Here is a 24821-nt window from a genome sequence, read left to right as displayed (position 1 = left end):
GGAACTATCTATATTAATTAAGACGTACAATGTGAAAAAGACACCGCCACCATGTATGTTCACAAAAGTCACAACTTTATTGCACTTGTATAATCACGTTATGTATTTGCAAGAGTCCTCTCCATTATGAAATGTCTCCTTGGTCAGAAAAAGAGGTGCAAAATTGAAACATCGATGCAAACGTTTTGGGCCATTCATTCATTCACACCGCTATTATGTTCTCCTGCGTATGTTTCCTTGAGAATTGAACAATATAATTCACAGTCAACATTAACACTTTCTATGGAACTAGAATAGGTCGATACCATATTCCTGTACTGTATGACACTACAGTAACATAGTTAAGGTCTCACAGAAAAAAACTAACGGCATGTCTTGCATACACACACATGAAGAAACATCTGCAGATAGGTTTTCTAGTTTACAATTCACCAACCCTTAAACACAACCAATTGTATGTGAATATTAGCACATTAAAGATTTGTGAGTTTTTCTTTAAATTAATATATTCATAACATATTATCCTATGCTTTTTAAAGCCAATTCAAGGCAACATCTCTAGAATGAAAGTAACGAGAAGGTGACTGTACAGCAATGACAGGGGACACAGGGAGCACAAGGTGGACTGTACAATCTTCTACATTGGCAAAGCATCTTGTATAATGACTCGAATATCTACATACAGCATGTGTGCCCAGGTGAATGGAAGAAGATCCCTTGTTTGTTTCCCCCTGACACACTGGTATAAAACCTACAGGGTACAAATGGACATGGTATGAATCTGGGTCCGGGGGAAGAGTGGGGGTCAGACATGGGAGGGGTATGGTTGGGACAGAGAGGTGGCTGAGTTCTTGAATGACCGCGTTCCTGAGGCACACCCCAGTTCCAGGTGACCAGTTGGACTGTCAAAAGTATTGCATAGAGTTCAGATTAGGGGAAAACGATCCAGCAATAGCATAGAACTCCCTCAATCTAAAACAATGTGTTGACAGAGGGCAATGGAACCTGTTTTATTTGAGTGAAACACAAAAGTAACTGTTAAGGCCAGTAATTAATAAAAGAAACATGCCTAACAATGAACAATAATGTATTGACGATACATTAATAATGTGCTTTAAATAATGACACATACAGTGGTGTGATATGGTACAGGATTAGAGTTCAGGTGACAGATGAGAAGCAGCAGACATCAATAAGGTAGCTGCACTGAGAACATGCCAGTTATCAAAAGATCAAAGATGACATTTTACATAGACTCAAACTGGTCACCCCAACCCTCCCACTTGCACTTAAAGGTAGGTCACTGACTTAAACTGTTTCAGCAGACACAAAAGCAAATGGATAAGCAAGCAAATGAAGCAGTGATATGTCCAATTGGGTTTAAACAGTTGCCGCCAAAATGGATCCTGAATAAATACCAGGAAGCATGGTGGCTAAATAAAATACAAACCAAAAAAAGGCATAAAAACTAAAACATTAGAATCAAACCTCAAATACAATTTGTCAATGGTTTGTAAAAAGAAAAAAAAAAAAAAGATAAAACTGGTTGGACAGTTCTGGTGGGCCCTTTCTTGATTGGGAGATATACATTTTTAGAAGCAGGGTGGTTTGGATTAATATCAGTATGGTAAAACAGGTCCTTACAAACAAAAAGGCCAAATGTGAATATCAACAGGTCTCCATGAAGGGTCTGCACATGCGTCCCATTAACCTCTACGAATGATCAACAAGGAACCAGGGGCATACGCTGGCATCATTATAGGGGGGGTTTAAGTTCGACTGAACAGCAGCTTAGTGCAGTGTTCGGCAAGGTAGGTGACGGTTATATCATTGTATTTAATCTCTGACACAAATATGCTTTCAGGGCACATCAAATTGATACAAAGGACATTTCCAGGATGTACAAGTTAGAATCCTAGAGGTTTTCCAGTACTGTTTCCTGTATTATTCATTATTAAAATTGGGGTTAAATAGTAAGAAGTTGTATTGAGGGCAGTCTATGGATTCGGCTTTGTACCGTTATTGCCATTTACAGTGTTATTCACCAATGTGTCGGTGACCCTAATGTTGGTGGAAATGGCCGCATCTCATGTTCATGAGTGAGTCCTTCTCACTAACATATCTCCTCTCCCCTTGAGGGGGAGGGGGGCTTGGGGGGGGGGGGGGGGGGGGGGGGGCTTATCAGCTAAAACACCATTTGACCACGACGGTGTCGTCATGTGACCGATGCGGTTGGAACGCGTCAGCGGCGGAACCCAAAGCAGCTCCTCTTCCCCCCCGGAGTGACGGACCACATGCTCTTCCTGTCCTGGATCATCTGGAAGCTGTTGCCACTCCTCCACTTCTCTCTTTTATACTTCTTCATCTTCTTCACCTGGTTCATCCATTCCAAGCACAACAATGTGGGTTAAGAAACGGGGTTGGAATAGTGACAGAATGTGTTGGGAATACTTGCGCTACATCTCGCTTGCCTGACAAGGACAACACAGAAGAGGGCTTGCGATGCTACTTGAATGACATTGGTTCCTCAAGATACCGAAGCACAACAATAAAGACGCCCGCTCACCTTTCCACTGTCAAAATCCTCGTCCCACTCATCGATCACCGTGTCATATTTGGCATTGCGGGCATCCTCTATGGCATCCCTACTAGTGGCAGAGGCCTCTCCTTCCCAGCTGAGGACTAGAGACACACAATCAGGTCAGCAAAACTCCACAGGCGACGGCCACCAATCCTTCAGTTATTCGACAGCATTTGGCAGAACCAAAAAAGTCAACTTCAAAAAGGTGCAGGACCCGTCATCGTTTCCTCTCCCGATGGTTCTACGCGAGCCGGGACCCCTGGTCTGTGTTCTCACCTTGGGCTCCGTAGGCCTTGTCTGCAGAGTTCTTCAGGAGCTCCTCCACCACGCTGCTGCTCTTGTTACCGTCCCAGGCCAGGGGGGCAGGGCGGGGCGTGTCCTTGCTCCCCTCATGCTCGTCCGCAGGGCCCTGGGATCGCCTGTAGCCCTCCTTCACCTGGCTGTCCCACACCACCACTGAAGCTGGACCAAGAGGGGAGAGAGTCAAAACTGCACGACAACACCAGCTCAGAGGGCAGGAGAAACAGATCCCCCCTGTACCAATATCCATAATCAGGACATTTGTCAAATGTTGTCCAAGGATATTATTCGGGGAGAGGGGTGAGACGGCAAGTTTCACATGGCACGGCAACTGGAGTCCATCCTATTTCCCTGCAGCCTGAGTAGGTTTGAGAGGAGCGCGTGTGTGTGTGTTGTAGCACCAACCTGTCCCGGCTCTGCTGCTCTTGGCAGTCTCCACGGTCTTCTCTGCAGGAGAGGTCTCTGCAGCCTGGGGCTCCGTGCTGGGGTGGTCCGCTGGGCGCCTGCTCTCCTCCCACAGGCTGGGCTCCTCTTTTAGCCTCCGCTTCTTCCTCCTCTGCTTTCTCTTCGGCTCCACAGACTCTCCGGCGTCGTGCTCCGCGACTGCGTGCTTTCTCCCTGCAATGCTGTGAATACATTGGCAACATTTAGTATCGGGTCTGTTGAGTTTACAACCCCAAAAATACAAGAGAAAATACAACACGTCAGGCTAGTCAGTCTACTGAAGACTAACAAATCAGCATTTTATGACGTTATGATTCATGACGCAAGATTTCATCTGACCTTCCTGGAACTAAACATGCTGATGCGGTGTCCTCCGGTCGATTCTTTTTCCTTTTCTTCTTCTTCCTCCTCTTCAAACCCGACGTGGCATCAGACCCCTGTGCTCCCTGAGGCTGCAGAGGGACCAGCGGGGCCTTCGCAGGGGACGCTGGGGCCGGAGCGTCCACAGGCTGGGCCTGGGCCTGCGGCTGGGCCTGCGGCTGGGCCTGCGGCTGGGCCTGCGGCTGGGCTTGCGGCTGGGCCTGCTCCGGGCCTGGAGGTTTGAGGCTCCAGGCCCCGCCCTGGCACCAGTCCTCTTCCTGGGTAAGGGGTTCCAGATGGGACTGCACGCACTCCCTCTTGATGGAGGATCCGTCTCCACTCTCCTCCTCCTCCCTCCGTCTCTTTTTCTTCCTTTTCTTCCTCTTCTTCTCGCTGGCAGGCTCGACCTGCAGGGGTTCAGGGGCGCTGGCTGGCTCTTCCTCCATCTCGGAACGCCGGCGTTTCTTCCTCTTCTTCTTTTTTGGCGGAGGGGAGGTGGTGTCGTCGGCGTGCCCTGGGGGGCTTCTCAGGCCTGGCTCCGGGAGGCTGGCTCTGGGGGGCTTTGGAGACGGGCAGTGAAGCCCGTTGGTTTTGGGAGAGGAGTTGGAGTTTGGTTTTTGCATGGCGGAGACGGGGGACTGTTTCTCTGGACTCTGGTGTTTGAGTGGGAGGCCTGAGTGGGTGGGGGCTGTGGGTGGAGACTGCAGTTTGGATGAATGGAATGGGCCAGCCCTGGGAGGAGGAGGAGGAGGAACAGGCGGACAACATTCAGGAAACCGCATGCAGCCAGACAGTGCAGCATTCGCGTCCACTAATCTCACGTTGTATCTGGGCTGTGGGTGGAGAGTTTTGTTGTGTGTGTGTGTGTGTGTGTCTCACAGCGGGCGTGGCTGCACTAGTAAGATGTTGGTGGAGTGTGTTTCTCTGTGTGGTCCTACCTGGGGGTTTGGGTGGGTGAAGCGGAGGTGAGAGTGTGAAGTTGAGCTGGGTGCGTGGGGTCACTTGGTGGCTGGCGTGGCGGAGCATCAGTGCTGCTCTGAGTCCGGCTGCGACTGGCCTGCAGTTATCGACATAAATAAAAACTTGGTGGTCTAAAAAAAATTGCCATGGTCAAGACAAAAAGGAGGGGGGGGGGGGGGGGGGGGGGGGTCAAATAAGGAGGAAAATCATTGAAAGACGGAAGGGAGAAAAATGATGGGAGGAGAACAAAAAGAGGAGAGGTTATGACAGAGAAGTATTAGAAATGGTTAGAAGAAAAGAACTGAAACTGAAAACCAAAATAAAAGAAGACAAAGAAATTCTAAAAGACGGCGCTCCGGTGTGCATTAAGGAGTACAGGGACAATGGCGGATTGTCGGAGCACCCACAGCTGACTAAAGCAGATCCAAACTACTACTGCATGTGCCCTACTGCTTTCTGGAGGCATGTTTTGGAAGCGCGCTTACAACTAAGGGACCAGGGTGAAGGACAGGCAGCAGGCAGCAAACACATGACAAGAGGAGAAGCGCAGACCCACAACCCCACTAGCCGGCTCACCTTCTTGGCTGACAGAGCCAGTTTCTTGGCGGGTGGGGGGGACATGGTGCTGGTGGCTTCTGATGAGATGTTGTTAAGGGCCGGGGGTTTTAGCTTGACAGTCTTCTGCTCCTCTGTGCCCAGCCGGTCGGCACTCTTGGCTGGGGAGGCCATGCCGTTGGAACCGGTCCTGGGAGCGGTGGAGGTCTCTCCGACCGGAGCACTTTTAGGACCAATAGAATCCTGACAAGAATAGCAGGCGTATTGTTCTATTCCAATAATATACCCACATCAAATACTTTGTGTCCTGTGTTTTGTGTGTGCGCGCGAGTTTGGGTGTGTGTGTGTGCGACTTAGTGCATGTGTGAGTCTGTGTGCGTCTGTAAGCGTAGGTTTGTGTGTGTGCGTGTACCTTGGAGTCAGAGGCTTCCGCTGAGGACGAGTCTGACAGGGACTTGAGTGAGGTAGATGCTGCCATGCCCCTGCCCTCGTTCCCACTGTGCCTCCCTCCGTCAGACCTCGCCACGCCGTTGGAGATGGCAGGGGTGCTGCAGCGGGACTGCGCCTGGCTCGGGGCCTGGCTCTGGGGGAAGGGCTTCTTCAGCTTTTTGAAGGGCTCCTCGATCATGGTGGGACCCCCCGGTACTTTGGGGGGGCCGTAAGCAGAAGATATACCATTGGACAGCTTGGGCTGCTGAATGCTGACACCATTTCTCGATATAGGAACACCCAAACCCCCGTCCATGGACTGGATTTTGCGCAGCTGGGCCGGTTCCAGCTTCTATGGTGGTTAAAAAATGGAAAAAGAAAACGTCAGAAGATTAGATTTATTATGTTCCAAAGGCACTGAGAAAATGGATGGCTGTTCCTGCCATGAGGCCCCATACCTTGGTGACCTGTGGGGAGGAGAGGGGCCCATTCAGGTTGGTCTTTCTCAGTGGCTCAGATGACATGCTGTTCTTCCCCGAATGCATCATTCCCTGCTTTGTGATTTGCCCATCCACGTTCTTCTTGGTGTCCCCAAGCCTAAGACACAGAGAGGTTGGGGGGGGGGGGGGGGGGTAAGTTCCGAATGATAGATGGGAGTTGAATAACCAGACTGTGTCCACAGTGACGAGATCTTACCTTAGGTAAAAGAGGACATAAGCCTGCTGGTTAAGTACTACTTTGATGTTGCTAGAATGGACCATGGAGTCATTCATCTGGTACCATTGCCCATTACTAGCCTAAAAGAGCAAAGACAACAAAGGCCTTTCAGCAAAACAATGGGACATTAATAAAGAAAAAGAGCATTGCAGAAGTAGCAGCCTTCAGAACTTCCAACAACAACAATCTCAAGGAGTGCCTCAATCTATTCCTTACCTTGACATAACAGTAGTAGTGGCCGGCGTGGCAGCTGTACCCAGAATGCACCAGGACGGCGTAGAGGCCGTACATGACTGGGTCCCCGGAGCTCTGAGACATGTAGGGCCGGATGTTCAGGAACTCGGGGTAGCCCACGTCCTTGGTAATCTTCCCTCCACTGAAGTTAGCGAACCTCTTGAGAGAGACGGTCAGCACGTTGGACGTCCGATGGACCGTGAAGCGTTTGGTTGCCGGCACCTTCTTCTTACACCTTACAGGGGGGGTGGGGGTGGAGGAGTGAATGTGAATTAAAATCCGAAGCCTGCTATGTCATTTGTGTGCGCCGTCAAAATGGATGTGTTGGATCTACTTTACGTACTTGGCACACATGTAAGCATTCTCTCCACTAAGAACATCAGGCTTGACAAACAGTTCGAGAGCTCGCACGATGTTTGCTGCTTGCTGAAAGAGACCATACAGAACACCAATCAACACATGCGGTCAAAGCTAACAGACTGGAGCCAAGTGTACGACGATGGGAGGACTTACCCGAATCTCAACAGCAATATCCAGGTAAGGGTCGTAAGTGTCTGACACACTTTTGCAAATGGAACACTTGACTGAAAGAGAGAGTGTAGGGGGGGGGGGGGGGGGGGATTATGATCCTCCGGTTTTAAGTGGAAAAAATGTTTTGGGGCATCATTCAAAACAGCATGTATTGCAGTAAATAGTGGGTGACGTACCTCGCGACCTGAGATAACCTCCGAAGATCTGGTGGACCAAGGTGGTGGCCTGTGTCTGCCTGTCTAACCTGCAGGCAGAGGGGGAAAGGAGACCCGACAGGAGAAGTCAGTCCTTACGTAACCCCACGAGACACGAGACCTCGGACCCCTTCTGACGGCTCGCAAACCCACATTCACGTGCATCAGGGCAAGCTTACTTGGGGTAGCCATTCAGACAGGCTTTCTGCATGGCATCGATGGTGTAGCGCAAGAATTCATGGGCGTCCTCCTGGCTCCCGAAGCGAAAATGTCTGGCGATTTCTGCAGGAACACACGATGGCACTGAGGTTACCTTGGCTGTCTCTAACACACGACACCTTCTGACACAATACTTAAGCTAATAACCTAACAATTAACTAATCACGATTACCTACATACCTACTCCCGCCCGACCCCCACCCTCCCTGAGAGCAAGGAGGAAGACAAAGGTATACGTATGACCTGCTTACAGAGGCCCCAACCACCACAGAATGAGAGGGGGTGGTCGGCCCTGAACAAGAGACAAAATGCATCCAGAAATCAAGAGGAAATATATATATATATATAATTTGTTTTCCCCTTCTGACAAGGATATCTCTTGTAGTAAGTACAATTTAAAAAGTGTCAGCAGAGTGGACTGTTAGTCTTACTGCGTCTATGGTTTTGTGCTAATGCTGCTACTCCCTGTCCCCTCCGCAGTCACAAGGAGACCGAGAGGGCAAAGGAGGGAGGCGGGAAAGGGGGAGGTGAACCCAAGAGAGGGGAGAGGGTATTGCAGTCATACATTAGGGAAAAGAGGGGTAGGGAGAATGGGAGGGGTAAGGCCGTGATAGGGGTGTGGGAGCAGTATGTCGGACCGGGGGGGGGGGCTCACAGCAGCAGTGGGCCCTGCAGCTCCTCTAACGGTGCGTTCACACTGCAGCGTTTTGTAACGCTCTGCACCGCTGGCCTTCCCACAGTGCATCACGCTCGGGGGCGTATTAGAAAAGTTAATACAGAGTTGTAGTTCTCTAAAGTCACTGTTGTAGTTTGTGTAAAACGGTGTCATGGACAAGTGTGCAGACTTGGGTTCATGCACTTACAATATCAATCATTATTGATATAAATATAGGTGCTCCTGTCTCGATCAAAATACAGCTTTTACACAGCATGATGCAAGGAATCAGATACGCTGACTAGATGTTGCATGATCTTGTCAACTAGGTTATAGTACAGCACTTCATACATTTTTCCAGTAACATTCGCTAGGTTATGGCCACTACACATTTACTGTATGGCTAGCGAGTGTCTGCCAACCAGCATTTCAACGTTGAACTTCAGTCGTGTGCTGGGTGAACTAGACTAGCTAGACTACTGTAGTATGTAGCTAGCACAGATGAAAGTTAGAGCTATGTAGGTAGCTAATGTGACGAGACTGAATTTAACACTCCACGGATACCGACAACCTCGGCAACCCTGCGCCAGGTATGTATTTTTTGTTAAGGTCTCTTTAAAATCGTACAGAGGCGTATAAAACAAGACTGGGTGTGTAGACACATATACGATAGCTAAGTTTCTCCTACATCTTGAAACCTAGAAAATGGTTACCATTACCAACGGTTGCTACGTTACAACAAACCAATCCGATTGGCCAACGATAGCGTTTTCACGCTCTTCATTTACATAAAATTGAGAAAATCCAACTTGTAACGCTCCGATCGCCTTCCCACAATGCCCTACGCGAGCGTCAACGCCCGGTTTAATTGAAAATGAATTGGAAGCCGACCCCCCGCTCCGCTGAAGTGTGAACGCACCGCAAGGCACTGCTGCAGTCACTGGCTACCCTGACAGCTCAATACTTCATCACTGGAGGCTCTCGGCTAGTCACCTCTGCTGGGAGCCTATTGTGGCCTTCAGGGCTACTAATAGTCATTCTTATCGTCATGCTGACGATAACAACTTAAAAAACTGTATTAATTTGTATTTCTTTTGGATTTGCACCATGGCCCGTTTCATAATAAAACACCCCAAATGAAATGGGCTCTACGATCTGCTGTGGTGAAGACGTTCTTACTCTTCAGGTCTCTGATGAAGGAGACAGGCTTGATGGCGTTGCCCGTGTTGGCAAAGGCTTGGATGATGTGGTTCTGCATTACACACATCATACAGAAACCTGACTGGTGGCCTGTAACACACAGGAATCATTGAGCATTGGATAAGTTGGACAATCACTGAAGGGTCACAACTCAAACAGTAAATCTGAGGAAGGCAGAACTCACTTGGCACCGGTATTCAACTGCTGCCAGTGGAATTATTGATAGCTATACTTTGTGTAAATCTCAATGCGGGACAAATTAGTTAGCCTGTCAACATAAGTACTCTCTCTCTCGCTCGCACTCTCTACTCACAGGCACGGCTGTGCTCCTTAGAGAGAAGGTAGTTGGCCAGGGGAGGCGTATAGGTGAGACACTGCACCGTAGAGTTGAGGAAGCAGGTGTTGCCCAGGTTGTGGAGGCCGGCTCCCACTCTGTAAACACGCTCCCATCTCATAGACAGCCTGTTCCCAGGAAACAGCATCTTCTGAGGGGCTGGGATCCCGTCACCCTGGCCTCCAATCACATTCTCAGACACTGTCAAAAGAAGTTCCAAATTCATTTGCAGTTTTTAACAAGTGGAATAATTATTTTTTGATCATGCTCTTCATGCGTTTCTTAGCAATCTGACCTAAATCCCATATGGCTCGAATGCCTACATAATCATTCGTCTGTGCTTACGAGAACGCCTAAACCCATACACGCCAGCCTACTGATTATTTGTTGTAAACATTTGAGCAGGGTAAAGGCACTGTACCTTGCCGCTTGATCTGGGCAGGTTCTAGGGCCCTGTGTCCTGAGGCGCCCTCAATTCTGGGGTTGAGGATCACATACTTGGTCTTCAGGCTGTCCAGCTGGTAAGAGAAGCCCTTGCTGGCAGGCTCAAACTCAATCTTCTGCAGAAGAACCTTCTTGGCAGAAGAGGCCAGCAGTTTGTTGAGGTCGCCTTCATCGCTGGAGTCCTTTCGTCCAGGTTTCAGGGCCTCCTTGAGTTTGTCCACTATCGGCATAGTTGGTGCATCACTGTGGATCAGACAGAAAACATCCACTTCATTTGCCATTTGTCAGACCTTGCTGATTTAAACGCATTTGTAATGATCCGTTTCTGTGAACCCCAGACTCAGATTCTCCTGAAATAACCCTTTATCCACGATGAAGAATTAACAGTTGAGGTTATTTGTGTTTTGTATAACAGTTTACTGTATGCGCCCGGGCCCAGTGCTGTGAAGACATGGAGCTGACCATACCACAGGAACAGTAAGTGCAACTGAGGAGCCAGGTTGGGGACTTCGCACCTGTCCCTGCAGTTATGCAACAGAGACAAGCAGGCACAATGTGTGGGAGTGGGAGTGTGTGTGTGAGCTCGGTCGGTCGGTCGGTCGGAGGGAGGGCACAGCTGTTGTATCTGCCAGATCAGACTCATGTTCTTTGCCTAGAGCAATCAATCTCTTCATCGCCGCTCTTCTGTATCCACACATGAAGAACTTTCTGTCATACTGGTTAATGTACTCAAATAGGGCTGCAACAACGAGTCGATTAAATCGATTATTAAAAGCGTAGGCAACGAATTTCATTATCGATTTGTTGTGTCGCGCGATTATTACGCCACTCAATATTTCGCGAAGATGTTTGAGTATGAAAAAAAAAAAGTTTAGTTGAGCACGGAGCAGAGGTAGAGGAAAGGCCATCGGAGAGACGTTGTTGAGTAACGTTGTTCTGAAACACATGGCGGAGGCAGAGAAATTAGTACGACCCAAGTCATCCAAGGTGTGGGAGCATTTCACACTAAATACATCGAAACAGTGTGTTAATTGACCGAGGTGAAGTTAGTTTCATATTAGACATTCGTCTCACATTCGGGAGACGCTACTTTGCAGCATCGCGTTAGGGACCGGGTGAAAACAACCCATACCATTTTGAAAATGTAGACTTATCATATTTTTGGGAATATAAAACCTCAAACAGACACCAGAGTATCTTAACAATGTCTGGCATACTTTCACAACCTTTACTTTTTTGATGAAGTTTCAAATAAAATGATAGAAAATCCCTAATCTTTGAAAATAGCTTAATCCTCGCAAATCTTAACTTTTTTTTAAATTGTGTCAACAAATCTTAAATATGCACCAGATTATTCTAATTTAAGTATGGCTTACTTCCACAACCTTTCAATTTTCAATAAAGTTTTAAACAAAACCCAAATAAATTGCTCATCTTGGAACATAGCATTAAATCCACGCTAATATTTATATAACTTTATTAAAAATTGTGTGCCTGTTTGTGCACATTCTGAGGATTTTGCACTGTGAATTTGCACTGTCAGTTCTGTTTTTGAATAAAGGGTTGGAAATTAATGCTTTGTTTTTTAATCCGATTCATCAATTAATCGAAAAAAGAATCAACATATTTATCGATTATTAAAATAATCTTTAGTTGCAGCCCTGTACTCAAATCCCTTCCTGTAGCCTCACTCTAATTACTCAGTTGTAGGCCCAGGAATTGGCTTCAGATCTACAACAGTAGAAAATAGAAGAGAAAAGACTGGGCTACTAAACTCCTGTACAAGGATGGTTTGGAAACAAGAGGGTGGTTATACTGTACTGTCCCTTTAACAGTAGGCCCCTCAACAAAAGTGCGCTGTCTGTGCAGATAACAGGGTTCACGTTTCCACAACCACCGCTGCTTGTGTCAGCCATTTGGCCTGTGAATGACGACTGAGGTGTCATTTCCGATGTGTGTGGTAGCCTGCTGGCAGACAGGGTTCAATGAAAAACGATGACTGTGTAGTCACAAATATTATTTTGTGTCTGCCTCAAACTCAGTTATCACAAAATTCATTGCAAATAGCCAAATCCAAAAACAATTAAATAGTTTGAATCAGTGCAGTAACATAGACCTATATTGTCTGAGTGAAATACAATTTTCTCCAAAAGGCAGACATTGTCCACAAATGTAGGTTCATAACATGCATTAGGCTAAGCATATTGACTAAAGCCTTTAAAAAAAAAGGTATCGGAAAGGCTTCAAAGCTATCAAAAGCTCCAAAGAACTGAAACCCACATACACACACGCCACATAAACAATTTATACTCCAAAAATCAGAGGGGAGAGCATCAGAGCCTCACTTGGGAGCGTGGACAGTGACGTAGTAAGGGTGGGAGGGAGGGCTGCACATGCATCGCGTACACAACAAGGGCACACTAACCTTCATGTGGCGATGTTGATACAATTAAAGGATGACATAGCTCAAGGGAAGTGGCACAGCTGACTGCAGTGACGCAATAGGATGACCACATGTGTAGTTTACACATAAGCCCGAACCCAAGAGGGGCCTGTACTATTGACTAATTTAAACCTATCAAGTATTGACTCATGGACTACTTAACATAAAGATTAATTTAAAAAAATGATTTCCTTCTTTTCCATGAATTGGATTGTTTACAAGGATCTAATAATACATCAAATTAATCTAATGAATACAAACAAAAGTAAAATGGACAATGATGCATTAAAATTGGGCAATTTACCAAGCCACATACTTATTTAAACAGGTATACTCTTAGGGATGTTTAACAAAACGATATAGTTTTGTTAAACATCCCTAAGAGTATACCTGTTTAAATATCCCTAATAGTATACCTGTTTTATATGATTTAAAATCACTGCCTAATAATACTTGATGAAACATGTAGTTTATACTTTGAAACCATCAACCACTCCCTCTCATTTAACAAACATTACACTGTAAATGAACCACTACATAAGTGACAGTACACTAATGTGTTGCAAGACTGTAGAATCTCATTCATGTATTAAACACAAATGTTTAATAGACGGGAACCCATCCATGCCTAGGGGTACACGTGCATTTGGTAGTGTAAATTTAGCTAGTTATATTAAAGAAACTCCAGCGTTGGTATGCGATGGAACAAAGTAACACCCACAGTTAACAGGAATGTAGGAACAAAGTAAGCTTTTGGTTGATTTGGCCAGTTGTCCACACACCACAACTCGTGGATCTAGACATCCATCTCAAAGGCTATGACCAATGAATGGTACACCACACTAAATCTAGTTAAATGGTTAGTATGTACCTCATAGCTAAGCGGGTTTTACGTAAATGGCCACTTGACAAAACATGTGACTGCTCAAAGACTTTGCAAAAACTGTATTACAAAAAAATATTGCAATACAACTATATATTCATTATTTGATAGCTACGCATCCAGCTAGCCTAGCTACTTACGTTAGCTGATAATAACACTGCCGTGAACCATGTCTGAACCGTGTCCCATGCTCTGGCCTGGGATGTGATCAAGGTAGGTAGCTAGTTATTGCAGCTTAGCCATAGACAGCCCTACTACTAGCTAGGATAGTAGCAACTAGCCAGCAGTAGTGTGTTTACAAGCAAGTCAAAAGGCTACGTTGCTAACGTTAGTCAATTCCCAATAAAGTACTGCTCTTCACTTTGGCTGTATTGTCTGACAATAGCTTAACGGTGACCTATTAGACAGATTTGCCAGTGTTAAACGTTTTGTAAATGTCAACACGTTGCAAACTAGATAGACAACCAGGTAAGTGCATGTACTCACTCCCCACGCGGCCGCTATGAGTGCAATGTGAGTCACGGGAGGTTAGCTCGTGAGTCGCCAACAACATGCTGTTTGGTGGTGGCAGTGACAGTGGGTTTTGATTCGCAAACTGCTAACTAATAATAAGTACTGTATGTGGTACATTATAGACTGACATTAGCTTCAGACCACAAGATTATATGTGCTATTTATAATAGTTAGCTCAATAAGAATAATAGCTGGCTGTTTACATTATTCGCATACTGTTCCGAAAGCTAATTTTGTAGCTACTTTACTAGCTAACGTGGCAAAAGCGTCGTCTTGATGTGCTGCAATGAGGTTAGCGAGCTAGTTAGCTAGCGAAATAGATTGTAGATAGCTACCAAACCTCAAATTTGCCGCACTTAAATTACATTATTAATACAATGGGACATTTTGTCCATTAATTTGCCAATCGTCATATCTATTCTTACTCACCGAAACTCACCTTTCGTTCAAACATACGAAACAATTTACTGGTAGGCGATATCGCTCTGCTCAGCTACAGTTCCGTCATTTTGTTACATTCTTTCGCCCATGCTGCATTATGAGAAGGGGCGTGAGCAAAAGTGAAAGACAGAATTGTGAAGCCAATCAGATGCCGAGCCAATAGTACACAATTCATTCTCTCACGTGCACAGCCAATAGGTGTCCAATCCTCCGCACTGCTGAAGAAGCAAATCTCGTTCAGAAGACCATTCGAACATTTTGGATTACATTGTGAACTGTATCCAATGCTGGTCTATTAAGTCTTCAACTCATTATGTAAGACTTACAAGTAAGACTTACATAATATCATGTTGACATTACCTCTCGCATTGCCATCATATGTCTTTGATTCATTTTATTGCATGCCAAAATGATAAACGTTTTTTTTACTCATATATACCAATATTTACCATTTAGTAAAATGATTTTCTTTCTTTAAATCATTGCACACATTCCTTAGAAAAACATAAATCTGTGTCTGTGCACTGTCCCCATGGACTGACCATAATGCAGGGCGGTCCTACAGTGTTGGTGCAATCGCCCATGTACTCCGAAGGATGGCGCGCTTGCTTTATATCTTTTGGTGTGAAATGCACGTTTTAGGCAGTGATTAATACTGTATTTCTGACACCGTTGGCTGGCTATATAAGACCACTGTTACCACAAAAAGCAGGAATGAAGGAGTAAAAGAATGTGGAAGCTATCATGGTGCACATGCAAACATAAACAGGCAGAATTTTCTTCCAACACTTTTATTTACTGTAATTTTTTTTTGCAATTCTCTTAAAATAACATACAATTTTAATTGATTCAAGAAGAAAAAAAACGTATTCATGCAAAAAATATGTCTTATCTTTACACAAGTCCCATATGAATCCTGCACGGGACATCTCCCATTCTCATGTACCTCACAAATTCAAGATAGATTACAGACACAAGAATACAGAATCGATGCCATTAAAATATAGTTCTGTTGATGCTTAACAGTGTCCCCAGATGCTACTTGGGTAAAATGTATTTTTGGCTTATTTTTTATATTTTGGAATAATTAGAATATCTGTTAAACAGTAAAGGAATAAACCTCATAATGTGCTGGCCAACTGTAGTCTGTCAAGTACAATTTTGGAAGGTGATTATACATACATTACATATAATATATGTAAAGGTCAAGGGAGTGAAAAATGGAACATCCCGTAAGTCCTTTATTTGATAACGCACTAACAATGTATTTCTTCATAATTAAAACATTGCAGTTTGTAAAATGGTCAAATTAAACTTCCACCTTCCTTAAATAAAACATTCTTTCAACAATTGTAAAGAGACAGCAATAGACAACTAACACAAATAACTAGCATCACAGATGAAGTAATATAAAAAAGTATAAAATAAAACTGGAGGATTCAATCCCCTTAATATAATGACACATTATAATGCCTATGACAAAAACATAGCACTGAGTTGACCTAGACAATCAGGTTTGCCATGTCAGTTAACAGACCATGTAAGGGTTTTATTCATTATTATTATAAGTAGATAGACCAGTAAATATAATAAATGAAGAGATTAAGCCGATATAGTGACTACAACGGTGTCATCAGTGTGGCCTTCTTTGTGATACCACACTGCTTTAATACATTTTCATCCCACTGAAGCAATAACAATGTTATAAGTCCTTAAGCAAAAGTTTTAATCTGTTAATGTGTTTCTGTTGGCATTAAAACAAATCTGTACCACTAGTGAAAAACAAATAAACTAAACTTCAAGATAGAAGTATATATTTTTAATATAATTTCATATCTGAGCACAACAACATGGAACAACACCGCTATTGAACATTTTGGATCAGGTAGCTAGCAATGAAGAAATGGCACATGAGACCTGGAAAAGTAAATTAGAAGTGTATTTAAATTTTATTTGACCTTTACAATAAGTATTTAAGATATATTGGGGTTGTTGTGGTCAGAAAGTGCTGTTTTCATGTAATTGACGCCTGAATACATATAGTTTTTCATCTCCTGGTTTAACTAGTAAATTCACCCTGTGACATCCCAACTGGGCCAATCTATACAAATTGAATGACCTAGTTATGAACCGCAATGTTATGGTTTCATCAAACATTTATTTTGAGGGGGGGGGGGGATTTTTAAAAGACAGGCCTATCCAGTCACATTGTGAGTGTGGGTGCGATTGTGGAACTAGGGTTCCTCGATGTCCATGAACTCCTTCTTGGGAGGTGCAGATCCTCTGTACCAGGCACAGGAACCATCACTCCTCTTGATGCAGGAAAAGTGTTTGGCCTGTGGTCCGCTGATGCTCTTCTCAATCACCCAGTCTGTCCACAGACACTCCTCCGGGGCGCTGATCATACAGGGGATGGAGGTGCACCGTGTGATCTGTGGAATCAAGCATTCACAGTCAACAATCAGACCAGATTGTAGCACGGTAGTCCTGTTTATGATCTATGTGTTATATTTTAATTTTTTCCTAGTAAATTAGCCAATATTTGCAAATACACTTATGTTGGGCTATTAATTTGTGGTCAGGGTATTCTGGGACATGAAGTCATGAAATAATAACCGTTCTACCCCGTACTGTACCTTGCAGTCACAGCCCATGTCATAGCGCTGAGTCAAGCTCTTCTTCTGTGTGGCACTTAAGGCCTCCCAAGATTCAATGAAGTCGCACAGAGTCACATGCATTGTCCCATCAGTCTCAAGCTTGCCTGCAGGTGTAGAATAGTACAGAATATGACATAAAAACATACAGACAATAGGCGCACTGTTGAAAGATAATTTTCAATTTCTAGCAAGTATGAGTGGAGGTAATTGAAATTCTTTAAAATAATAGCACAATAATTTCTGTGGGAGTGGTACAGTCAAGTGCATATAGGTGTTAGATTGTAGCCTGGCTGCCAGCCCAACTTCTCCCCGCCCACAAACAAATTTGGTCGGGAAGTTGGGTCTGGAGGGTTTCGGATTGGGGAACAACTACAGAAAACCAGAATCGGGACGGACCAATGAAATTGCCAGGGCGGGCTTTATACGATGATGGACAGATGATCAACAGTAACGTAATCAACAACGTCACGAAAGAGCGCTTGGGTTGAATTCATTTTCAACAAACAACATATTACGTTGCTCTGATTGGTTGTAGGTCTATCCAATTGAGCGAAGAGGCATTTTACGAGTTCGGTTGAAACACGCCCAGTAGTCACAGCCCAACGGAGAGTTTTCAGACTCATATTCTGACTAGAATTATGAGTATGACAACGTCAGGCTAGTTAGATTGTGTCACACCTGTGAAAAGGTACTCCTTTTTTCCATTGGTCTCCAGAGTCATCCCACACATGGCTGAGGAGGGGGCTGTGAAGATTGCGTCAATGTCCCGGTTAGGTCCTTTGAACATCTACCCAATCATACAAAGGAGAGAAAGATTAGGTAATCTCAAACATAAATACGCCATACTGGATGATACACTGAGACGTCGTTAGAGGAAATAGGATTAAAATACCTTGATCTGTTTGATGTCATACTTGATCCGTTTGATGGGGTTGCCGTAGACATCGTTGCCAGAGTCAACCTCGTTGCCAGCGATCACTTTTGCCCTGATCACTAGAAAGTGGCAGAAGACATGATATTTCAGTTCATTATACGGTGCGTTATGCTGGCATGGTATATTACCTAGTAGTGGACATTTAAGAACATTCATTTACAAATGAAGCACAAAGAAAATGTTCATCGGGATGAATGAATTGTTAAATCATCTCTGCTCTACCATTATTATTGGAAATCAGAAAAAGAGGGTAAAAGGCCAGAAAAAGAGCAAAGAAAAAGACAAAACAATGGTCCACAGTCCCTTTTATACCCAACCATCAACTGTGAGAAACACACTGACCACATATTGATCCTAATTAGCACACATTGCAACCAACACAAAAGGTCACAATGAAGTGTGAAGCAAAACCGACTCCAGTAACTCAAGTCTTCAACATGAAGAGGTGGGGGCAGAGTTTATCCAGGCCTATACACTGAATTATGGGATCCCAGTCAATCTGCAACCTTCCAGGTCTTACCAGACAGACCACAGTAATGACCAGACTCAGCACACTGTACAGTAATATTTGCGCTACTGTTCTAAACAGATGACTAAGTGATTTAGCATATTTTCTTACTTGGTGTAAGCATAGCTTTAACTTCATTTAATCTTGACTGTGTTGTGTTTTTGTATGCCTGGTTTTGCTATGGTGCCCTTGGTTTGCAAAATTCACAGGTGCCAAGAAGACCCCGGCACATGAGTGTTTCATCAGCTGCAATCAAAGAGAGGAATGCAGCCTGCCTGCTCCCAGGCTCCTGGGCAGACACGGGAGGAAGCCAGTCAGCACTTTATAAAACTGAACTAGCCCTAACCCCTAGCCCCCAGGCCCCTCCGCCTTCCCTGTCTGTCTGCCTGCCTGTCTGTCTAGGTGAAGGTGCTGACATGCACAACAACACTCCCAATCCCAAACACACACTCCTACCCCCATCAATTTGTGATTCAGTCAAGTTCATGAAATGTCAAGCTTTGGTTGATGTGGATGAACCAGTGGAAAAATAGTTAGTGCAAACCAGATGCGCTCTGCTCTGTAGTGCCATACCGAATACTCAAAAGAAGTTAGTCTGTTATTGTTCAAACATCAGTGATGTAGTCTGCCACAGTAGTACCAGGGTATTTACTGGCAGCACAGGAAAGGGCGGTAACAAAAAAGGAAGTGACACACTACAAAGTTTGAAGAAGTTCATCCTGATATTTTCGAAGGGTTGAATTTAGCTGTGAAGTGATACAAGGGACAGGGATAATGTCAAACAGATGTCTAGTTTCAGCTGGGTCTCATGGTGGCAGCTGTGGCCAGCCTGGGAGCTGTTACCTTACCAAATAAGATCCTGCTTTGGAGGCATTTTTTTTTATTTTGACCAAGGTATGAAGCTGGGAGCCATATGTGCTCTGATTCCATTGCAATACAGGCTTAGAGAACATCTCCTTTTAAGGGTTTAAAAAGTCAACCATTACAAGAAGCAAAAGAAAGGGAAGGACAAAAAAAGGGCAAAAAACACAGTACCAAGAGTTGGGATTGGTGAGAGTGATGGATTTATTTGAGATATCAGCATGCAAGGAAGCAAACATAGGTAGTGACATGCATAATAATCACAATGCAGTGGTAGAATGATCATCACCATTTCAAATGGAGAGATGGGGAGGATGGGCCTGCATAGCAATATCATAAACCAGCACAATAGCAAGAAAGGTGGAGAGAAAGGGTAAAAAAGGGAGGGAGAGATACAGAGTAAACGAAAGAGAGGGAGAAATGGAGGGGGATAGGGAGAGAGAGAGAGGGAGAGAGAGAGAGAGAGAGAGAGAAACTGAAGGGAGAATGAGAGTTACAAGCAGGATTTAGTTCATAGCCAGGAAAAAGCACTAAACTCTGCTCCATCCAGACTTGCATGCTTTTCCGTGTGCATCAGAGTTGCTCTTAGAGGGCAGCCATACAGACCTATACAGACTCCTCACATACTCCCAGACAGGAGGACAGAGCTCCTTTTCTCTAGGCCACACACACCGGACGCCAAAGGTGCCCTGGCGATACCACAGTGCACTCAGTAATCCCTTACAATAATCAAGCAACACACACACACACTCAAGAACAAACACACACCTTTCTCTCCTTTCTGCCGCCACAAGGTGCTCGAGTTACTGCTATGGGTGGCACAAGTTTCAAAGAAAAGATAAATACATAAAAAGTCCTTCAGTTGCAGTGGCAATGGTGGGAATCTCTTTCTTGACTGCGCAGTATAATCTTCAGTGAGAGGAAAGCCCAGATCTCTACCCTGCTATTGTAAGTAGGTCAGGTGAAACTATCCACATGCAGAGCCAGAGAGATGGACTGGTTCCTCTCTTGCTGCTTTGTGTGCAGCTGGAGACTGTCAGACATCACCTTAAAAATGAGGGATAGATGTACGATAGTAACTGCAACCTTGGTACAGTCATCATGCTCTGCACTAACAAATTAGGGACCAACCACAGTAATGCTGACATTGTCACGATGATCTTGCCAATTTTGACGATCTTCTTACAATTCCTTCAAAGAAGGATAGGATTCTCCTCACCGTTATTCTTACATACTCACACCAACATAATAAAGCCATAATATTTGAAATGAGCTTCAGCTCCCTGTGTAACTGAACTGCTTCCAGTAGCCATCAATCACATTACTCAGGGTGAAGCCAGTGGAACATTAGAGCTGCTATTGTAAGCCTCACAGCCAGGATGGCTCTGATAGGCCCCAGGGGGCCTGTTGAGGCAGTGTGGGGTTGACAGTTCATCAGTGTAATTGGATCTCTGATGAGAAGTGTGTTACACACTCGCTCTTCATCACAACACTGGTCTTGGGCCATAACAGAAGGTGAGGAACAACACCAGCTGGCATTGTATGTTTACAATAAAATTGTAATAGCTAATGTACTGTAATAGAGACACAGTAAAGTCAATCTGAAAATCTATCCGAAAAAGAATCAAGGATACATTCTAATTGCTTATGAAAATCGTGACCTGTAGATCTTTCCATTTTGTGGTCCCTGACAAGCAGCATGCCTTTACAGTAAAAATCCCTGCAACATTTTTTCCAGTTTTCATGTTTAACCTTTGGGGACCAGTAAAGGACTCTTCCTATAACTCTCCCAGGCTAGGATGTCATTGAGGCATTCACAAGGCAGCTCAACTGTGAAGAGGGTAAGCTGACTAGTATGCGTGTGCATGTGACCCCTATGTTAACCTCCAAATACCAGTTGAACCTGTGGTACTGGACCCCACATTCGGTGGCAAAAATAGAAACTTTTCAGAAAACATGTTTTATGGAGATGATTTGAAGACTGTTGGAAGTGTTAGAAATGTTGGAAGACTAGTTTTATAAAGGCATTTCTGAACTCAATGTTAGGCATGAGCCTACAGGCTAGACAAGGACAGGCATGAAAGACTAGACATGTAATGTCTTCCACCCAATTTATCTCTGCAATAGATAAACAACAAGCAAGTGACAGATCAAGGGAACCAATGTCAAATTTGGCACAGAGTTAATCTGGGTCAAAGAAGGATGATCTGGTTTGAATGTTTCATCTATTTACACAGCTTGAAAGGGCTGGACTTGGTCAGCCTTTCCAAATTTCAAATGGCTAGCGTTCCTTTTCCAAAACCCTTTAGTACACACCCATCCAACTCAGCACGATGATGCAAACAGCATGATGAGCATAACATCTGACATTCCGGAGCTTGAGGCAAAAGCCATTGGGAATCATTTGAAATCATGAGGATATAGTCTAATGATAGAACAATTATTTGCATGCTCCATTCTTATTACTGTTGGACAATTAATGACTCTGTTATACTTTGCCCCCATATTTCCACACTTCCCAAACAGAGATATTAGGAAACAGGTTCAAAGTGAGTCATCTTAGTCACCTGGCATCATATCCCTTTGTTTGGGTTGGCAGACAAAAGAAAAATGGCACCTCATCTTAAATCAAATGAGATCTCTGGATTTACAATAATTACATTTGTCCAATATAAAAATGTAAGCAGTCAGTATGGGTTAACCTGATCATGGAACATAACTTGTGAAGAAAACAGTTAGGCCCTCAGGTTCCAACAGTGATTTTAAATCTTTCTAATGGCTATCAAATTGCCAAGATGGGTTTTTAAAAGCTGCACTTTGTGCCAGGAACACTCATTTGGAACTTGCAGAAATAAGTCAAAATGGTAGGTCATGCACTCAATTTCCTCTACACTTAACAGACATGACTAAAATCTAAGGTTTACTCAATTCAGAGATCGGATCTGTGAGAGTTGTATGGTTATGAAATACATACTAAACTCTGTGAATAGAATTTAGTTCAATACATTGCAGAATTTAGAATAACATTTTAAAATGTCTAATTCTTTCGCTTTAATCTTAGAAACAAGACAATATTTTTCTTCATCTCCAGTGCCATGGAAACATATGGCAGAGCAAAACCTCAGAATAAGTAAACTGCTGTATACATACATACCACAGTCTACTCACAAGGGGAAAAAAAGACAGTCAGCTAAATCCTATTTGAACAAGCCAGTCCCTGTTTAGATTCTTGTTGGCATTATATGAGAAGCCAAGCAACAAGCAGTGTTCTGTAGCAGGTCAAATTGTGGTAAAATATTCACGCAATCATTTGAAATCTAATATCAGTATGAGGAATTACATTTTTAGGGAGGGGGTATGGACAATTGCTTATATTTTGAACAGTATACACTATTTTACAAGCCCACTATATACTGTACAGCATTCTGTTAATCCAACATACTACGTATGTAGAAAGTGCGTCGGTCGTTTATTACTTGCGTTTGCCACAAGGGCATTTAGTTTGATTGACTAATGGGAATACAAAATGTATTTATTTTCACACACTGAAAAGGCAGGGTACTCTGTGGGCCTCTTTACAGGTGGTGAAGTTGCATTTGAATAGGCCTTCTTACCTGCACGTCAAAACGGAGTCACCTGGTGTCACTTTTTAGATGAACTATCTCCAATACATTTAGAGGTAAGGCTAGTCAATACAGTTACGACTTCAGAGAGATAGTTTGTGCACTGTTTTCACAAGTGACTGAGACTGATGTGTGGAATTGAACGATTCGAACAATAAATAAAACAAAAAAATTACGTTGACTTACCGACGTCTGCATTGCAAAAAGCCTGTTGAGGATGAGCAGGGGAGCAACTGCAAGCCTCTGCTATTTCTTCGACCCGCCAAAGGAATAGGAGGGCTAGAGTAATATAACAACTGCTAACTGTCCAGGTCATTCTTTAAAGTGTTATTATTCAGTAGGCTGTATACAAAATGAATGCAGTTGTATAACTGAAGAATATTCAACACACTACAGCTAGCTAAAGAAAAATTGAATCACGATCTCTTCGGGGGTTTCAAAGAATCGTAAAGTCTACCTTGCGTGTAAACAACAAAAAAGGTCCACTTGTTAAAATAGAATAGACGTAATACATCAGTACGTGTCAATTTCCACTCAAGACTGCGCCTACTCAGTTTGCCTGCCTCCTGGAAATCTGTTTCCTCTATCGTCGAGAGCAGTCTCTTTTTATTACTGCCTGTCTGAGCTCCTCCCCCAGAGAAGACTCGGTGAGCTCTCAGAACTAAAATGTTTAACTAGCCCACGCAATAACATTCACATTTCATGAATAAGACGCATTGACGCATCAATAAGTCGCATCACCCCTTATGGCCTAAATGGACATCACATGTAGGCTACAGTATATCCATTTCTTCACACACCGTTTTGACATCTAATTACAGTGGCATTTTTATCTGCCAAAAGCAGTGTTTTAAATAAAAATCATAAGGCTACTATACCTCACAAACAGATACCTTGGTGTCTGACTTTATATTAAGTATGATTTTATACAGACTTAATATTTGTAATTAATGTTCTACCAGTGGACTGACATGCCAGGGAAACCCATATCTCTGTAAAATACCTTTGCAGTCCTTTCCTAGTGTTGCATGGGCAAGCAAAAACACACAGTAGCTAATAAGAAAACGAAGACACCGCAACACATGGAAAAAGAGAGAGACAGAGGGAGAGAGAGTATGAGGGAAAGCGAGGGGGACTAAGGGAAAAGGGGTGACATCATCCCATTAAGTTAATAGATTCAATCTGTTAGCAATTCTTGTAGTGTATAGTTGTCCAAGCTCTCCTCCCTTGAGTTAGACCGCCATACTGAAAGAAACATTATGCTATAGTCAACTTCTTTCGGGCATTTATCATCTGCTACTAATGCAGTGGATAGTTCTTTTGTTGGAAACTTCACCACAGCTACATCTATTCAGTAAGCTGAGAGTTAGGGTTTGTGGCCTCCAGTGTTATTTCTGGCCAAGAGGATGAGATCCCTGAGAGTGCATAGTGAAGGCTGACATAGTGAGGGGACAAAGCAGAGTGAATTGTATCTGCTGTGGTCGCCTTGCTTAACATCTCTGACATCATCTTTGGCCATAGTCTGTAGGTCCACTGGGTTCTCCAGTAAATATTTTCTCTCTTTTCCACAGTTTAGCATTTTGCTGGGTTTCTTTTCCACAGGTCATTTTGTACATACATCTATATCTGAGTGGTTAAAGACCCAGGAGTAAGAGGCGGGTAGAGGGGAGATAGCTCATCCAAGCTAGGTCTGAGGCGGGCTAATGCTTCACATCTAAACATCTAACCCACTCTCTTAAGTAATGGGATTGTCTGAAAGAGAAAATGGCCTTTCCTCAACCAGCATGATTCATTCCCCCTC

General features: G+C 44.0%; 2 protein-coding genes across 3 annotated transcripts; both read right to left on the bottom strand.

Moving 5' to 3' along the window:
- Positions 1–58: 58 nt before the first annotated feature.
- On the bottom strand, positions 59–14545 carry usp36 (ubiquitin specific peptidase 36). Of its 2 annotated transcripts, none has more exons than XM_047038344.1 (19): positions 14436–14545; positions 10135–10400; positions 9693–9914; positions 9359–9469; positions 7485–7587; positions 7288–7355; positions 7094–7164; positions 6924–7006; positions 6563–6815; positions 6326–6426; positions 6088–6226; positions 5613–5981; positions 5222–5443; positions 4624–4742; positions 3665–4417; positions 3287–3507; positions 2858–3043; positions 2567–2682; positions 59–2374 (listed from the first exon to the last, which is right to left on the bottom strand). In XM_047038344.1, exons 2-19 carry the CDS (start codon positions 10385–10387, stop codon positions 2243–2245), a joined length of 3522 nt encoding a protein of 1173 aa, XP_046894300.1. In that variant the 5' UTR covers positions 10388–10400; positions 14436–14545; the 3' UTR covers positions 59–2242. The 2 variants fall into 2 exon arrangements, with proteins under 2 accessions (XP_046894300.1, XP_046894299.1); XM_047038343.1 differs by having other exon boundaries at positions 14426–14522.
- Positions 14546–15665: 1120 nt separating this feature from the next.
- LOC124479938 (metalloproteinase inhibitor 2-like) lies at positions 15666–23646 on the bottom strand. Its single transcript, XM_047038907.1, has 5 exons — positions 23207–23646; positions 17987–18087; positions 17773–17881; positions 17074–17198; positions 15666–16869 (listed from the first exon to the last, which is right to left on the bottom strand). The coding sequence occupies exons 1-5, from the start codon at positions 23334–23336 to the stop codon at positions 16672–16674; spliced, it is 663 nt and encodes a 220-aa protein (XP_046894863.1). The 5' UTR covers positions 23337–23646; the 3' UTR covers positions 15666–16671.
- Positions 23647–24821: the final 1175 nt, after the last annotated feature.

This window comes from Hypomesus transpacificus, chromosome 17 (assembly GCF_021917145.1).
Source record: "Hypomesus transpacificus isolate Combined female chromosome 17, fHypTra1, whole genome shotgun sequence".
NCBI classification, from domain to species: Eukaryota; Metazoa; Chordata; class Actinopteri; order Osmeriformes; family Osmeridae; genus Hypomesus; species Hypomesus transpacificus.
The sequence above is the reverse complement of the archived record's forward strand: the minus strand, read 5'-3'. Positions and strand labels throughout refer to the sequence as shown.

Coding starts and splice junctions, on each gene's coding strand:
- usp36 (XM_047038344.1), bottom strand. CDS start 10,387: ATGCCGATAGTGGACAAACTCAAGGAGGCCCTGAAACCTGGACGAAAG. Junction 7,588..9,358: donor CTTCATCAGAGACCTGAAGA/GTAAGAACGTCT, acceptor GTGTTCCTGCAG/AAATCGCCAGACATTTTCGC. Junction 4,743..5,221: donor TGGCTCTGTCAGCCAAGAAG/GTGAGCCGGCTA, acceptor CGATAACTGCAG/GCCAGTCGCAGCCGGACTCA.
- LOC124479938 (XM_047038907.1), bottom strand. CDS start 23,336: ATGACCTGGACAGTTAGCAGTTGTTATATTACTCTAGCCCTCCTATTC. Junction 18,088..23,206: donor TTTTTGCAATGCAGACGTCG/GTAAGTCAACGT, acceptor GCCACTTTCTAG/TGATCAGGGCAAAAGTGATC. Junction 17,199..17,772: donor AAAGGAGTACCTTTTCACAG/GTGTGACACAAT, acceptor CTACACCTGCAG/GCAAGCTTGAGACTGATGGG.